This window comes from Protomyctophum parallelum (genome assembly GCF_964188405.1).
Source record: "Protomyctophum parallelum genome assembly, chromosome: 3".
NCBI classification, from domain to species: domain Eukaryota; kingdom Metazoa; phylum Chordata; class Actinopteri; order Myctophiformes; family Myctophidae; genus Protomyctophum; species Protomyctophum parallelum.
Genome location: NC_139698.1, coordinates 49,862,262 through 49,880,771, shown reverse-complemented (window position 1 = coordinate 49,880,771; position 18,510 = coordinate 49,862,262). Strand labels below are relative to the sequence as shown.

At 40.1% G+C, this 18,510-nt stretch overlaps 5 protein-coding genes across 5 annotated transcripts in view; all 5 read left to right on the top strand.

Moving 5' to 3' along the window:
* The window catches only part of LOC310855724 (uncharacterized protein), a 61,670-nt gene that overhangs the window by 11,524 nt on the left and 31,636 nt on the right, over positions 1–18,510 (top strand). The window lies entirely within an intron of this gene.
* Positions 3,044–3,576, top strand: LOC310856023 (meprin A subunit beta-like; the record flags this gene model as incomplete). The annotated part of the gene is made up of 3 exons (XM_083761237.1): positions 3,044–3,065; positions 3,147–3,264; positions 3,387–3,576. 3 exons carry the CDS (start codon positions 3,044–3,046, stop codon positions 3,574–3,576), a joined length of 330 nt encoding a protein of 109 aa, XP_083617363.1.
* On the top strand, positions 3,834–6,881 carry LOC310856022 (meprin A subunit beta-like; the record flags this gene model as incomplete). Its single annotated transcript, XM_083761236.1, has 4 exons — positions 3,834–3,975; positions 5,056–5,769; positions 6,200–6,364; positions 6,775–6,881. 4 exons carry the CDS (start codon positions 3,834–3,836, stop codon positions 6,879–6,881), a joined length of 1,128 nt encoding a protein of 375 aa, XP_083617362.1.
* LOC310856021 (meprin A subunit beta-like) lies at positions 8,963–12,943 on the top strand (the record flags this gene model as incomplete). The annotated part of the gene is made up of 9 exons (XM_083761235.1): positions 8,963–9,037; positions 9,225–9,319; positions 9,602–9,617; positions 9,801–9,839; positions 9,933–9,964; positions 10,759–10,828; positions 11,535–11,652; positions 11,888–12,072; positions 12,702–12,943. The coding sequence occupies exons 2-9, from the start codon at positions 9,245–9,247 to the stop codon at positions 12,941–12,943; spliced, it is 777 nt and encodes a 258-aa protein (XP_083617361.1). The 5' UTR covers positions 8,963–9,037; positions 9,225–9,244.
* On the top strand, positions 12,946–17,094 carry LOC310856020 (serine protease 33-like; the record flags this gene model as incomplete). The annotated part of the gene is made up of 6 exons (XM_083761234.1): positions 12,946–12,964; positions 14,672–14,719; positions 15,787–15,958; positions 16,066–16,337; positions 16,511–16,656; positions 16,837–17,094. 6 exons carry the CDS (start codon positions 12,946–12,948, stop codon positions 17,092–17,094), a joined length of 915 nt encoding a protein of 304 aa, XP_083617360.1.

The window sequence follows — 18,510 nt, the reverse complement described above, 5'->3', positions numbered from 1 at the left end:
GGTCTTATTACCTAACTTGAGTAAACTAAAGACCTGGAGGCGTGATCAATGCTCTTTGGCCACTCAGAATAGCCAAATGGCATTGATCACGCCTCCAGGTCTTTAGTTTACTCAAGTTAGGTAATAAGACCTGGTACTTAAGACACGCAAAATACAGCCCAATGACTGCTCCCTGCTGATAATGTTGCACTTTGCACTGCTCACGGATGACATCATGTTGTATTTGTCACCAACAACCAATAAGCATAACTAAACTAAACCTGATTCCATCTCACGTCACTACAGATACAGCTAGTTGTCCAGAGCCACAGAACCCATATATTGTTATGCTTGTGCATATGGGACCCACCGACTTCTAACCAACCAAAAGGGAAACATGTTGACAGACACATACAGAGATCTCCATATATGGCCACAAAAGGGACACAGACACTTTACTCAAAATTGTTCAAAGCTTTCTAAACCTTTGGGAACCTTGGGTCATGGTTGAGATGGATAGATTTAAAAGCAAACCTACAACAGAATTAAGCAGATTGTGATCTGAAGAATGTGAGAACAGAGTTCATGCCTGACAACCTCAGACTGATGGCCTAAAAAGTCTAATATCTCCCCTGAGTCATGGGGATGTCCCTTTGGCTTAGTCAGTGGTTAAGAACTTAAGATGTTCGCTTTCCACGCGGGAGACCAGGGTTCGATTCTGGGTGTTACATATACAGTAGCCTCGGAAACCCAGACGTCATAATGAGCCAATACACAGTAGCATGTGTTTGGTCCGACATACTTAGTCCGTAACAGTCCGACAGGCATTAGTCCGACACCCTACCCAAAACGGCTTATCACAAAGCAATGGAATGAGCAGTACATTGACAGAAAACTGAACAAACCTGTTGTTGAACAGATACTGGGCCCCTCCCTCCTCGAACCCCCTGTGGCATATACACGTGTACTTCAAAATACATTGAAATAAATCGAGGAATATGATTATTCTTCCTTTTGAATCATTAGTTTAAACTTAAACGATGCTGTCACTATAACCAATGTCCCAGTGTTTGTCCACATGTTTGTCCACAAACATGTTTTTTAATGTGGGCTTGTTTTTATTTTTATAATTTGCAATATGAACTGAGTGACTTGCTTGCAGAAAATGAGTAATGTTTGTTCGTGGCTATGAGCTGTGTCACAAATAATGTAAATAGCTAGAGGATAATATGTAAATAAAAGAGTTTTTGCGGATCTGGCTACGAAGGCTACAAAGTCAAATATTCCAGTTTTGCTCCAAGGATCTTTTGAGGTGGACTCAATTGGACATGCTCTGCAATAAACGGATCACTATTTAGCATTGAAGATTCAGGATTCAAATAATTCTATTCGTAAGCCTTTAGTTCTGTTGATCCCATAGTGACACAGGGATTCTGTTTTCATCAGCCTATATAGTAGTCTATATACTTTGTGAAAACCTGGAGACGGACAATTACAACAATGTACATTAACATTGTTCTTGTGTTAACCATTATGCACCTCTCGAAGGTAAGAAGTAAAAGCCTTGTTGGTATCAGAAAGTCAACTTTTCAGTGGAGTAGAAAAATCTGTTACATTCTTATATGGATTCCATTCCATTTGCAGTCCACCACAAATAATATATATTCACATCATGTATGCCTATGTTATTGGAGATTGATTTTCAAAATGCTGTTCATGTAATTATGATTCAATTTATTCCATTCAGATCCATTCTATCCATCACAAATCTGTTGAACCGGTGTTTAGAGGTGAGATCTTTTTTAATATAGAATAAATTGTTGTATTTGGCCTTCATGGAATAACATTACTACGTGCTTACAGAGAAACATCAGAAGATGAATTATATACTTACTGTAGCTCCCAAATAAGTAACTCGTGTCTCATTTTCTTAAGATATTGCTGATGACGATTTGGAAATAAATGAGATAAACAAGGGTGAGTTTACTTAAGCCCCATTATACTTTGTCGTGTGATGAAAATAGTCGACCTACATGCTCACAGTTGCAATGTGACGTGCTGTGAGTTTATAGATCAATTTTGACAATTGCCTATGCACAAAACGGGGATGCCAGCTTGGAAGTTGTAAAACTAGTCCAGTTGTAGGGCAGAGGATAAGAATCAGACGGGTTTATCAGACTGCTGGTTTATTGCCTTCTCCACATACAGAGGGTAACATTACAACTGGCTCATGACGTGCAGGAACCTGTCACTCAAAACACTGGTAGCCTACCTGCAACGCCCACCGAAGTACGGCGGCTCTACATGGACAAACATAATCATTTAGTCAAATGATCTACAGAAGTGGTTAAGTTGCATTGTACAGCTGTGGCTAAATATAGATAGATATATCACTGAATCAAAAAGAAAGTTGTTTTGATCAATGTGTATCTCTGTGTCCTTGATGACACGTACAGGACAGAATTGAGATGTTCCATTTGAAAAACATCATAATTGAACTTCATGACTCACAACAGCAAATGTATTTTTTACTCATTTAGACCTAGATTTGTTTGAAGGTGATATCCTGCAAGCCAACAATGTACAAGTAAGACTTAACATTTGTTGTTCTTTATAAACAATATCTGAAATGTATCAATTTTGTCAGGTAGCTGTTGTTGGTTTTCCTTTTCCTACTGTAATTTTCATTTCTACTCAACATTTAGACTAAAAGAAGGAAAAAAAGGAATGCAGTTTTGGATATAAATGCTGTTTGGGATCTCCCAGTTCCTTATGTGCTTGAAGAAAGTCTTTGTAAGTTAGCAATACATTCCTCTTGATCCTATTATTGTTTTGTTATTATTTCTACTATTATCGGTATTAAAGGCACAGTAAGTGATTGTTTAAAGGTTAAATAGCTCTATACTCATTGTTATATACTGTAGATTTTATTTTTAAAGATCTCTACCTACCTTTTGGGCCCTGCTTTGCAGCAATATCAGAGCATTAAATTAAAAAGGAAATAAAAAATAAAATAAATAATCACTTCCCTACCTTTAATGGTTTCGAAACTGTAAAGGCATGCATGGATAAAGCTATGACCAACAGTGAACATTTGACTGACAAGATTCATGCATGGTAGATCAGTTGGTTGACCATTCGATATTGTATTTTCCATGAGCACACAGCGGTGGACACAAAAGGGGTCATTCTGCAGGCCTTTGAACATTTCAGGTTGAAATCGTGTGTTGACTTCAAGCCCAGGGTTTCTCAAGAATACTACCTTAGCGTGGAAAAGAATCATGGGTGATACTTTTTTCCCCCTTACACATACATTAACATTATTGACCTTTTCGGGGACCTAGAGCGTCCTCGTTTGTCAGTTGGTCCATTATGAGATTCCTGACCCACTCTTCTCTCCATTACAGGTGTGCCGCCTATATTTCCAAACTAATTAAAGGTGGCCAGGAGGTCTCTATTGGTGAAGGATGCGGATATCTTGCCATAGTTGAACATGAGTTTCTCCATGCTCTGGGCTTCTGGCATGAACAGTCCAGATATGACAGAGATGAGCATATCACCATAGTCTATGACAACATTGAAGAAGGTTTGGTTTGACACCTTCATCGACTTGAATGAGATTTGACATCATTACACTATTTACTTTGTTGCATGTAATGTTGTCTCGATAATAATTGCCTCCAAACCTGAATTCAGTCAGAAAAACGTTACAAAACATTGTAACGATACAAGCAATTTACAGGACTTGTTTCATATGTATAACAATCTCACCTACAGGTCACGAGCACAATTTCAAAAAGGTGTCTAAAAGAACAACAACAACACTTGGGACGCCGTATGATTATACTTCAGTCATGCACTACGGGCCCAAATTCTGGAGCAAAAACAACGGATACACCATTGTAACAAAGCTTCCACAATACCAGAATAAGATTGGTCAGCGTATAGAGATGAGCTCCAATGATGTCCTCAAGTTGAACCGACTATATAACTGTAGTAAGGAATGGCAGATTTCATGCTGTTTTTTTTATAATTTTTTGTTATTATTTGTCCAAACGTTTGAGTAGAAAAAGTAACTGAAATGTATAATTTTTCTATTTTATTCATTGATATATTGCTTGATTGCCACAGATACATCCATATCGTTCCTGCAGCATTGTGACTTTAACCATGGTAATGTGTGTGGGATGAGTCACTGCACACACAGCTCATTAGGCTGGAGGAGGATGACGGCAGCTGCTGGAGGGCCTTCCGCTGATCACACCCTCATGGACATCAGTGGGGGTAACAAAACCCAGGGTAAGACCTTCATCTTAAAAAGGTTATCTTTGAAAAACAAAGAAGCTTGGGTCACTGTCAGAAAATGTTGCTCTTTACAAAGAGCAACATTTTTGGCAAGTTTCTGACAGTTTTTGCTAATAAGACCTTCATCTTACACAAACACAGTCACATTTGTCTCCTCCGGTAAAGCTTTCTGAGTCACAGAGGCGCGCAAGCCTCTCAACCACGACAAGGTAGCAGCACACGGAAAGGAGTCACATTGTTAATTTCATTTAAAGAATGGAGTGCCATAGTTTTGTATACTTTATCGGTTTTCTGTGTGTGTTAACATTATTCCCCCCGGTGTGGTTATAATATTCAAATATGTCTTCCCTGTGTATTGTTGAGCGGTGCCTAACTGCTCCATTACACATAAATGTGTGTATGTAGTGTACAGTATGTATGTATGCAAGTATGTCTGTATTTGTATGTTTGAGCATGGACAGCTGCAACACCTAAAGTTTGAGTCAAAAGGCCCAATCAAAATACACCACTTTTGTCATACTAAAAGCATCCCCTCTGGATAGGAGAGACAGACAGGTGCACATCCACAGATATTTATAGATTTATAGATATAGGACATTGATATACTAGGACGATAACATTACAAAATGTGTGCATTTGAGAAACACAAACAACAAAAAAAACATGCATCAACCTCAATACAGTACTAATTCCAACCCCCATTCCCCCTCTTGAAATTTGAACACCAGACATTTGTTGAAAATAGTCTAAACTGAAACTTTGTCCACACAGGATACTTTATGCACTTCAGCAGTGCATCTGGCCAGAAAGGGGATTCTGCATGGCTGGAGACCAAGAAATTCAGACCCAGGAGGACTTGCCACGTCCAGTGTCTCCAGTTCTACTACTATCACAGCGGGAGCCCATCCGACCAGCTCAACATCTGGATCAGAGAGTTCCAGAACGAAGGGGATTCCATGGGAATGCCCCGCCTCATGGGACAGATTGCTTCTGAGAGGGACGAGCAGGAGGAAGACGGGATTAGTTTAGACCCTTCTAGTTCAGATCCGCCGATGTCTGACTGGCAAATTCACTATGTTCCTCTTGATGCCAACAAGACCTTCCAGGTGGAATTCGAGGTGCGCATAGGAGCAGGTATCTCCTCGGGAGGCATCTCCATCGATGACATCAACCTGTCTGAGACTGAGTGCCCACATCGTGTATGGCAGATCAAGGACTTGGATAAATTGTTGAAGACCAGCGATTTCAATACGTACCTGCACAGCCCTCTGACATATTCTCCCGAAGGCTATGCCTACATAGTGACCGTTATTCTCAAAGAACTGTTCTTTGGGGTTTACGTGCAGCTGGTGTCAGGTGATAATGACGACAGGCTTGAGTGGCCATGCCCATGGAGGCAAGTGACTGTTGTACTGCTGGACCAGGAGCCTCACATTCAGCAGCAGATGTCTAAACAGATCACCATTACCACTGATCCGTCAGAAAGTGAGTGTAACATCTGTTATGAGCTGTTTAGGTGCTGTGGAGGGAAATCGTTTGAAATGCAGTAACTCAAGAGATCTGTTATCATTAAGGCCATATGATACCAGATGATCTGTTTTCCGCGACGCAGCCCGCAATGCAGCCACTGCCCGAAAATTACGAGTATAGGACCTTGCTCTGTCCCTTAATGGTATTTTGGTCCAGCTGCGTCACCCGCTATCTATTTAGCCGACACCGGTATTTACGGCTAGAGTTGTGGTCATTGGCGGGTTGGTAATGGAGGTGTTTTAGGGATTTAGAGACTGTGTATTTAGAAAGATTGAACGGAAATGGAGCCCTATGTCTCAAGCAAATAATGGCTGCAATATTATTTGTCAACTACTGTGTTACAGTCTCTGCTGATATTCTTGTATGTATTTTCCATTTTTTCCAGAGGAATCTGACAACCCTCGTAAAGTTGGAAAACTCAGAAGAGTCAATGGAGAGAGATTGTATGTAAACCCCGGGTTTGGCTATGACTCAGTCTTCACCCTCGACCTACTGAGATCTAGAAATTATCTGAAGGGTGGCAGTGCTATTTTCCTCTTGTCAATGCAAGGTATAATAAATTGTTATATTTTAATTTTCAACAGCACAGCTAGCTTTCAGCAATTATAAGTGCTTAGTAGTTTGTTACTCATATTCAATATTGAGTTGATTCCTTACACTAGATCACCACGGCTACCATGCATATTTTACCTTTAACTTTACCATGTCTTTTTTTTTTAGATATTTTTTTTTTGCGGCTTACGCCTTTATTGATTTTTTAAGGGATAGAAAGTAGGCTGACAGGAAACGGGAGAGAGATGGGGGGATGACATGCGGTAAAGGCCGTGTCGGGTCCGGGAGTCGAACCCGCGGCACACCGCGACTGGATCACCAGTCCGGTGCCCAGACCGTTACGCTACGGCCTGGGCCTTTACCATGTCTTTTAACTGTCTCATTTAACTGTATGTGTTTTATCTCCAGATATTTCAAATCTGCAGAATGAACCCTCACTCCCATGTCCCAAGGTTAAGCCAACCAACTTCACTACAAAGAACCATGCCAATAAGAGCCCATGTGGTGCACAGTAAGTCCACAAACTGCTTCTGGATAACATGAACAACAATTAACTGAGAATATGGCAACTGGTTGTCACACATTTGACATAACGTTGTGTTGGGTGAGGGTCAGCTAGCTAGCATGTAGCTTAACTTGCCCAACACTGGTTTTAATTATTTATTTGATGTTTCTTTCTAGTAAGAATTGAGGCTCAAATACCTGCACGTACAGTGGAGTAAGCAATAGGTCTATTGAAGTTAATTAATAGGCGTATTAGCTATGATTTACTGTTTTGCAGTGTTAGGTCAGCTACAGTAGGCTACATACGTGCAGGTATTCAAGCCTCAATTCTTACTGAAAAAAAACCCCCATCAAATAAATAATTAAAACCAGTGTTGAGCACGTTAAGCTACATTGTGTGCACATCTTTTGCCTGTATTTAGGCCAGGTGCTGGACGTCACGGTATCAAGGCAAACATCAAAGAGAAAGAAGAAACATCCATACACTTGTTTGTAGAGCTCCATAGTAGACGTACTTTATTTAATTGGCAAAACATCTGCAACATTTCGACCCTTTACTTTAGGTCTTTATCAGGCAAATGTTGGCATTTCAATCTGATCATGATCATGATCTCATCAATCTGGTCATGAAACAACCAACACGTCAAGCATCTATTAAGATAAATTATTCCTACGTCCTTCCCCTCATGTGTCAAACCAGTTTGACACGTTGGAACACCTCAATCAGATATGTCGTTAAAATGTGCTTTCACATCCTTGTAGCATTTTAAAATTATGACAAACACCTACAGCACAGACTATATAATTAAGAAGGAAACAAAAGAAAAAGATCGGGCTCAATCACATTCACAAGACAATGATGGGAATATTGCACAACAATGTTCACCTATAATGACATTCCCAAAATAGAAATGGTACAGTATGTTGAAAATATTTAAAGGCTCATCAGAAAATTGTAGAAATATTCCAGATATTGTATTTGTTTTTAACAAACCAATTACATAATTATTGTATTTATTGTATTTATTTTATCTCCCAAGTATTCATTGCATCTCCAAATGATATTTTTCCCCCAGTCATCATCGACAGAAGTCTGCATAGCACCATTGTGCTTGATAAAGCACCTGCCGCCATTGGACCAGTTTGAGCATCTGAACCATGAAGCTGGTGTCAGACAGTCATCACCGCAACACATAAATCTGTCATCATCATTTTTTGTTAAAATGTGCTTTCACATTCTTGTAGCATTTTAAAATGATTGATGACAAACATCTACAGCACAGACTGTTTTTTTAATGTTATGCAGCCTTGCACACATGACTAAACCACAGTGAATATAGAACACAAATTCTCAGCTCTTTTATCCTTCCGAACACTTTCCGAACATCCTTCTGTACATTTTACCACGACTTCTAAAAAGAGACTCTTTGATGAACATCCGGTTTTAAATTAAATAATAATATCTCCTTTGCAACAAATGTATCCCACAAGTTTCTGTACCAACCTAGAGAACTTCTGGACAGATGTTCTCAGATTCTCAGAGATCATTAGTATTGTTAGAAAATACATTATTGTGTAATTTTCTGAATGTTGGTTTTACTCTTCAATAAGTAATATATGTTTTGATATTGGGATTTTGAAGAAAGGTGTATCATAATAAAATGCATACAGTATCTGATTGATTACAGTTGAGATAATGTGGATAATGGATAATGCCTTTGACCATATTGATGTGATTGTGACTACTTGCTGAGGACAGGCTAAATACAGGCATTTTTGGGTACAGAGCCCGCTTTTAACTAATTCAGATGGCATATGAAAAAATATATAATGAAATTGATGTCATAAGAATACACCTGTATTGCATTTAACTTTGCAAGTGCTTTTATTTTTATGAATTAATTTATTTTTAACATAAATAAGGCTCTTATGTGTGGGACACTTTTCTACTCATCTCAAGAATGAGTGAAATATTTTGACATTGCTCATTTGGTATGTCATCCGTATTGTTGTTTAATTGAAACCTGTTTGGGCTATCCAGAAATAGACTGCTTATAAGCACGGCGTACAGAACTGTACCACACAGACCTAAATATTCTGCTGAGCAACAGACAAACATAGTCTACATGAAGGCTTGCAACATGGTAATATTAACCTTTAATTAAATGTCATTGAATTCAATTTAATAAATCAAAAAATTAACTACAAAATTTAGATTTAGAACTGAATAATATTGCAGCTTAGTTTAATAAAATAACTTTTGATTAAAATTATTACTTGAATAACTACTACTACTGCTATACTAATGCTAATAATTATAATAATAATTATTAATTAATAATAATTCCATACAGTGTTCCAGTTTTTAAAAGCTATGCCTGACCAAGGGACTGTGAATAGGATGAATACTTTTATACTTCTTGTGCTGTGTTATTCATCATTCTCCAGGGTAAGAGTAAAACATTTTTATACACTAGTCCGGAAAGGAATTTACATACACTTACTTACTATTATGAAAATAAGCATGTCAATTATTTAAGATCATAAAGAATAAGCCTAACCTTAATGAATTCAGAAAGAATACCTACAGCCTGTCTACTATATTTTGTGCTTTGTAACAGTTTATTGACTGACACAGACTTTTTATAAATCCAGAATGATTTTTAAACTGTATTTTGTTTATAAATCTATATTTTAATAAATCCCAATCCCCCCCCCCCCCCCCTCTCAGCCTGAAACAATCCATGGTAAGCTTATATTCATTAACTAAATTATGTTATTTCAGTTGTTGAAATGGGTTTAAATAGGCCCAATAGGCATACTTTATTTGGATTTTTATTCCAGTCAGCCTACGGCATCTATCTGGTCAGTGTTACATACCGTTGTTTCTGTCGGTTTCACAATGTTGTATCATCTCTCTGTTGCTCTAGATATTGGCGATGGCAAGGACATTACTGAAATCAACGAGGGTAACAAAATGTTAAACAAAATGGAATTCAAATGAAGTGAACTATGTGTATACGATTACGTGGTGTCATCCATTTTCTATGTTCTCGTTACAGGTTTAGACTTAACATTTGGTGACATCAGGGAGGTGAGATTAATATTGCATAAAATCACTACAATTTAAACAGTTACAGAAGTATATTTTATACCATACAGAGGAGAGAATGTGCAAGGCAGACAGACGAGATTCGATGTTCCACGAGTTGTTTATTTCAACGGAGTACAGCTTACAGCATAGAGTTAGACAGACTCACGCCAGCCAGCAAAGTGGCTGACGTCTCCTCACAAGGCTTGCGCCCCAACTGACCAAATGGTCACTACTTAAGCACTGTACATTGGCGTGGGGTGTCGACATTTATTGCATATGTAAAACCAAAGTCTTTGATCAACCCGTCTGTTTTCTTCATGTCAACAAACTCCTTTGTTATACAGATAGGCTAGCCACCGGAATTCGGCACCAGGATATATCACCCTGAGAAGGCCGACACCCTAGGTGCTAATTCCAAAAATAGGTCTACTCAACTCTAGAACACAAGGGCATGTAATATTGCAGAATTATGGAATCTCATATTCATCAGTTGTAGATTGGCTTTTTTAGGTCAAGGGAGGGGGCCTAGTTCAGACCCCTGCCCTGAGGACTATAAGTAAAGGCAATTACTTGAGGTAATTGACACATACATGACATTGCGTGTGTGAGATTACAGTACTTTAAAGTTACATAAGATAGAATAAGGAAACGTTGTTGTCCAAATTAAATGTGTTATAGGCCACTAAGGCCAGGCCTACAACAGTAGTATACAGTCTACAGACAAACTAATACATACCATTTAAATGTTATGTAATAAAACACAAAAACTAAATACATGTTTTTCTTGATTTCAGACATATCAGAGAAACACCATCAGTCGGCAATGGCCAATCCCAGTACCCTATGTTCTGAGACAGACCCTTGGTAAATACAAAGCTGACTACATAATTATACAGATATGTACTATTATTTTGTAATATTTACACTCTCAGTCAGAGATTAATTATTTATCACAGAGGATTATATGGTTTCATAACCAATAGCATGCAGGTCCAACCATTTGATCATTACAATAGTGTGGCACAACACTATGTTTTGTACATCTTATCTAAAAAGTAAAGAGATGCAGTCATTCAGATTTAGATTTAGATTAGGTTGTTGCGTTCAGACTGAGACAGATCTCCTAAAATCAGATTTGAATGAGATTTGAAACCACCTCTGAATGTGGCTCAAGTCACATTGGAAAAAATCTGATTCCATGTGAATTGTATGTGACCTGTCTGCATTTAGACTCATTTAAACAAATCAGATTTCAATCTTGATGTGGCACAGATCTGATTCAGGCTAGATTTGGCTGCCAGTCTGAACACACAGATCTGTGACAGATCCGATCTGGTCACTTGCAAATGCAGTGTGAACAGTCGGGCCAAAAGATCAGATTTGAAAAATAAATCAGATTTGAATCAGATTTGACTGGATGTGACTTAGTGATGACAAAACAACACACCACTATCGGTAAGTCAAAGCAATCACCGTAAAACAGATTCCTGACATTTGACTCATTTTAACCTTGCATGATATGACCGTCCACTTCTACTGCACAACCATGACACCATCTGGACCATTTAAGACATGAATTCCAAGGGGGTCTGCCTGAGAGCCTTTGAACAATTCAGACTGAAGTCATGCATTGATTTCAAGCCCAGGGACTCTGAAGATAACTACATTTCTGTCCACGCGTCACCTGGGTAGGTTTTATGTCTGTCTGTCTGTCTGTCTGTCTGTCTGTCTGTCTGTCTGTCTGTCTGTCTGTCTGTCTGTCTGTCTGTCTGTCTGGTCTGGTCTGGTCTGGTCTGGTCTGGTCTGTGCGTCCTTCCTTCAATATAACATGGATGGCCATAATAAGTTAAATTTTCTTTCTGGCTACTTTATGGCGATGTGAATGCAGGTGGAATTTAAATGTTTTTTTGTTTTCCTGTTCAGATGTTGGTCCTACATTGGGCAATCAGGCTTTGGTGAAGATGGACAGCCGCTCAGTCTTGGGCCAGGATGTGGTACAATAGCCATTACTGAACACGAGTTTCTCCATGCTCTGGGCTTTTATCATGAACACTCCAGACAAGACCGAGATGACTACGTGACCATTAACATTGCTAACATCAAAGAAGGTTTTATTAACATCTAAAGTTCCTTTTAATAGAGCACCGAAGTCCTGACGTAACTCGCTCATCCCGACGATTCCCCTGGTTCACGGAAGTAGTTTCTCTATGGAGAATAACATGGGGTGATCTTAATATCGTCTACTATAAGCGTTGTGGTCCAAAAATAAACAAGCTGTCTCGGCGTTATTGTCAGGGAGGTGTCTCTGTATCGTTTGCAACAGTCAGTCACTCATATATGATACAGTCTGCTTCTAGCGAAAATCTAACTAATTCAGCAGCAGTAACATTAGCGTTTTCTCTCAGTCAGTTGATTCTTCATATCCATGTGAGTGAAGCGGCCGGGATGACATGTTTATTTTTCAAACACAGTTCTTATATGAATCAATCTAAAACTCCTCCTATGGTGATTTCAATGCAACTAAACAAATACATGAACCTGGGGACTGACGCCCTCTACTGAAAGTGACGTCAGACTTCGGTGCTCTATTACTCTCACATTTTGCTACACATTAGAATCTAGTGTTAATTTCGATCCGAAGACTGTAGCTACACTCTTTGGAGTTAAATTAATACTGATTAATTTAATGTATCTGTAATTATTTTATGGTGTGATGATGGATTTGTGTCTCATCTAGGTCTACTGAATAATTTTGCAAAACTAAGCAGCACCCAGGGAAGCAGCACCCAGGGAGTCTCTTATGACTACTACTCAGTGATGCACTATCGTCAGTATGATTTCTCCAATGGGAATGGGCCCACTATTATCACCAAAGACCCAGAGTTTCAGAATGTGATTGGTCAACGTTTGGAAATGAGCTCCAGCGACGTGCTGAAGCTGAACCGACTCTATCACTGCAGTAAGGACCATATTATTTAAACATGTTACACAAGAATACAGGTACAAACGTATATTTACAGTGTTCTAAACATTCACAGACCAACCTAATTGTGTCCTATTCTATGCTCTAATGCCTACAGATTCAACCATTGCATTTATAATGTACTGCGGTTTTTCTAATGTGACCGAATGTGGAATGAGTCGCTGTTTGAGTACAGATGGACGCTGGGAGTGGGTGACATCTGCTGCTGGGGGTCCGAGCTCTGACCACACTAACCTACCTAGTGTCAGGCCTGAAAGTGGTATGTTTTTGAGTGGTGCAACCACTCCCTTACGGAGCTGTGTGTGTGGGTGGATGCCTGCCTGCCAGGGTGGGTATGAGCTCGAAAACAGCATGTTTTTTTTCACCACCTGTGCGCAACCTAACACACACACACACAAACATCGGGCCGGCCCCCTGGACGCGTTCCTGGGGGTCTGGATGTTCCGGTGACCCTCCCGGGGACTCCCCGTGAAAAAATGAAGTGAAAAAATCAAATAGATCGGGGGTTTTCAACTGATTATGAACCAGGGACCACCACCCTGACTGAGAATTGTAACATAATTTTCAATTCGTTTTAAGTATCCGAAAGATTGATTGAATGTTTACACCGAGGTGTATGAATGAATGAATGAATTCATCTTTATTTTCGTGTCTTGTCGTTAAGACCCATCCCTTATGGGATTATAAGACACCAACAACATAAATAAACTATATCACGTTCACTTCTCACACAGAAGCTACACCAAGTATTTGGTAAAAACAGAACAGAAATAAGCAAAAACATAAAAATAAAAATAAAATACATGATACATCACATATAAGTTTTCTTTGTCCATATGTACCAAGAAGACATTTCCTGTCAAGCCAGAAAAACCCACCTATAGCTGAAGCCATTCGTACACTTAGACGTATTATAACTAAACCTGATGACACTTTATGTAGTCCAGCAGTAAACAAACCTTCTTTCATTTCAAGGATATGCATTAGGCCACGGACACACGAATCTCACGATACAATCTTATTTATCTCTGCTACCCCAACCTTAATCTCTCAAGAACAGAACTGTAAATGTACAAATTAACTGAAATGTACAAAACACATGCTAGGACCTTAAGTAGGCTACCTTAAGAAGACATTTCCTGTCAAGCCAGAAAAACCCACCTATAGCTGAAACCCAAACGTTTAGAAACCTCTGTTCCCTCTGTCCCAATGAACAAAACAATTAGCTGTACATTATTTAAATTTGTCATTTTTTGAATAGCTTGTTTCCTTTCCTTTTCAGGGGCTCACTCACAAAACTCACAAGATGGTAAGTACAGTTATCTTTTACCTGGCTAAAGAGCAATAATATCTGCAAGGTCCTTGCAGATTTTTTTCTTTCTATGAAAAATGCAGAAAAAAACATGCTAGGACCTTAAGTACCTTAAGAAGACATTTCCTGTCAAGCCAGAAAAACCCACCTATAGCTGAAGCCATTTGTACACTTAGACGTATTATAACTAAACCTGATGACACTTTATGTAGTACAGCAGTAAACAAACCTTTTTTCATTTCAAGGATCTATTATCTCTGCTACCCCAACCTTAATCTCTCAAGAACAGAACTGTAAATGTATAAATGAACCCAAACGTTTAGAAACAGTGTATACAGAACCTCTGTTCCCTCTGTCCCAATGAACAAAACAATGTGCTGTAAATTATTTAAATTGGTCATTTTTTGAATAGCTTGTTTCCTTTCCTTTTCAGGGGCTCACTCACAAAACTCACAAGATGGTAAGTACAGTTTTCTTTTACCTGGCTAAAGAGCAATAATATCGCTGCTAAGGCTGCTCATTTCTTCTAACCCAGCCCGTTGATGCATATTGTGGTTGAATTACAGACTCAATAAGGTTATAAGAACATAACTGTAGCCTATGAAAAACTCCTGGGGCACGGTGGCACAGTTGGTAGTGCTGTCGCCTCACAGTTTCCTCCTCCGCGTCATCAGTGCCCATACCCGAAGGCGGGGTTGGCGAAAGGGCCTTTCTGTGTGGAGTTTGCATGTTCTCCCCGTGTCCCCTAGGGTAGGTACCCTCACAAAAACATGCAGTAATCCTGGTCTCTAAACTGCCTCCCCCTGGCCAGCCTGGTGAGCTGACCACCGGAGCTGAAATAACGTTGAGCAGCCCTTCTCTCTGTTTTTACTCACCACCGCTCAACGTTATTTTGCGGTGGTCGCGGTGGTCAGCTCACCACCGAAAATCCAGACTATGAATAGGCCTTTAGTGTTAGTAAAAAGCAGGTAAAAGAGTAACGTTTGAGGCAGACTAATATCAGTCACTTTTCCATCCACTGTAGTAGAAGGAGGTGCGGGGAAACCGCAGATATGTCGTCTCCACCTACAGGAAATACGTTGCCTGCGACCATGAGACACAATATTTTGGGCCGATCAAATCATTAGAAAGAAGATAAAGGCAGGAGACAACACTTTGTTTTGTTTTTCTTCTTATAAATTATTTGATCGGCCCAAAACATTGTGTTCATTGTCATGATTTGTCACGATCCGAGTTGGCTTTGTCCGCGGCGTAACCGTCTTTAAATGAATACTTTAAGAAAAGCCTATGGGAAAAATGCATTGCGATACATTTCCTGGGCCACTCGTCGTTCTGAAAGGGGGAGGGACTGCGACGCTCTATACTCTAGGGAGCAGGGTAATTGCCGAAGTGTTCACAGGTGTGGAAGGTGTGTGTGTGTGTGTGTGTGTGTCGTGCGGGATTAATACTTCATCGTATGATAGAGAGCATAAATGATGCATTACTCTAATTGCAACCCAGATCAATTGACGGTTGTGTCTCTCTCAGTGTGCGGCCAGCCTCCTCTGAACACCAGGATAGTTGGAGGTGAGGACGCTCCTACAGGGAGCTGGCCGTGGCAGGCCAGTCTACATTCATCTAGTACTTTTCCAAGTCACTTCTGTGGAGGATCTCTTATTAACAATGAATGGGTGATGTCAGCTGCTCACTGCTTCGCAAGGTGGGGTGTTATTATCAGCAAGAGTCTCTGAGACCATTTCATTAATACTTGCAAAAGGAAAGTGAATATTGTGCTAATTATGGATTGCCTTTTTTCTTTATTCCTAGTAACACCGTACCATCTGGTCTCACTGTTTATCTGGGTCGGCAGAGTCAAGAACTATCCAATCCTAACGAGGTCTCTCGGTCGGTTAGCCAGATCATCCGCCACCCTGACTATAACTCTATTACTAGTAATAATGACATCGCTCTCCTGAAACTTTCATCGCCGGTGACTTTTACCAGCTATATCCGACCAGTATGCCTGGCAGCATCGGGGAGCACCTTCTACAGTGGCATCGACAGCTGGATCACCGGCTGGGGTACAATTGGATCTGGACGTGAGTACAGTACAGTAAAGGTCCATTTTAATGGTAGCATTTCAAACCAGGTGAATTACAGTAATACAACAAAGAAACCTCCATACAGAAATGAACTTGGTGACTGTGATGAAAGAAAAGAAATACGTTTGATATGATCATTTGCTCATGAAACTAACTTTGTGTCTCCCTAGTTGCCCTTCCTTCCCCGCAAAACCTCCAGGAGGTGGAGGTTCCAGTGGTGGGGAACAGACAGTGTAATTGTGACTATGGAGTGGGCGCCATCACTGACAATATGATCTGTGCTGGCTTCACTGATGGAGGGAAGGACTCGTGTCAGGTGATCATTTGAATGGTTGTGTTCATTGTGAGCATTTCTTCCCGGAAAAGCCCACACGGAAAGGACTTATATGTTACATATATGTTAGACATATATGTCTAACATATATGTAACGTATAAGTCCTTTCTGTGTGGGAGATCTCATTGTTTTAATACAGCATGTGTTTCCCTACACGACAGGGAGATTCAGGAGGCCCAATGGTGAGCAAAGAAGGTTCTCGCTGGGTTCAGTCTGGAATAGTGAGCTGGGGTCAGGGTTGTGCCCTGCCTAATTTCCCTGGAGTCTATGCCAGAGTGTCTCAGTACCAGGATTGGATCAACGGTCACATCAGCAGCGACCAGCCAGGATTTGTCACCTTCACGTCCTCTGGGACTAACAGTGACCTGAGCGTCACCTGTGCTGGCCTTCCTACAACCACAGCTATAGGTAAAGAATGACTGGCACAAAATAATCATGCAGTGCATGCCGTTGGAATTTTTAACCTGCCTGCTATGCTCCACAACAGACCATATAAAATATGGGATCCATATTTGCGATTTATTGGCCCTCAATTAGCTGCCAGCCTGCCACCTTGACCATAGGGTTCCTTGACAGAAGTGATACCACTAACCTTGATGGATAGGATCATCATTCCTTGTTTATTTACTTTCTTTTAATTTACTTTCTACCTTCTGCTGTGGATATTAATACTATTATTGTTTTTTATTAAATTTTCTCTGGGTAGCTTTTCCCATCTAGACTGTCAAGCACCATGTGTCCATATCATAGACTGTAAAAAATATGGACAAAGCGTTCCCCGGGTCTAACATGAACGTAAAATGAAGCCTGTAATAATATGCTAATTCCTGATGTAAGTCGCCATCTTTTGGTACCAGCTGGCCATTGGCTGGCTCCGTTTTGTACCAGCTGGTCATTGGCTGCCCAGACAACGAGGCGGGTCTTCCCCCCTTCTTCTCCGTTGGTTTTTATTTTGACTCGAGTGGGAGGAGAAGACTCTTGAGTGGGAGGGGAATCCCGATCATAGACTGTAACGGTAGCCACGCCCCTCAGAACATACGCGACTTTATGGTCATTTTTTTAATTAATGGGACCATAATTTTCCAAAAAGAATATTATGACTTTAGAAATGAGACTTTAAACTAGTGACTGGAAGAAGAAAGTATTCATGACCATGTTTATTAAGGTAATACAGTCTAGGTGAAGTTGGGCCAAAATACATGGGCCTCTATGGAGCTATGGGGCTTTTTGGGTCCAGTCCAGCGCCACAACAGGCCATTATATGAACTACCGATTTCAAATGAGGCTTCACGAAATATCTGGCTGACTGCCCCCCTGGTCCATATACAGTATTGTTTATTTTTATGTTTGTATTTTATGGTCCGATGTAGGTACGTGTATGTGTGTATATCTGTGTCCTTTGTTCTGCAACGTGTCTGAGCTGCCGGTTATAGCGCCACCATGAGGCCGATTTCTGTAAAACACATTGCTTATGTTAGTCGCACAGATTTAATCCAAATCTCGCAAATCGGTCCACATGATCTCTGTAGTCATGTGCTCAAGACGAGTCTGCTGGATTTCTCAGATTCTACACTGATTGGCTTACACACTTATCTCTATAGTCATGTGTTCAAGACGGATCTGTCCGATATATCATTTTTCATCCTAATTGGCTAACATTGGCTTTCAACGTTTGCAGGATTGGCCCGTTTTGGAAAAAAAATCATCCAATTGCCATCCAAGGCAAGAATATTATAGCGCCACCAGGAGGCCACAACCTGACCTGCCCTGGTGGAGACCTTTATCTAGTTATGGGCTCATTTCCTTATAATGGTGACTCAATCAGGCAATCCGGT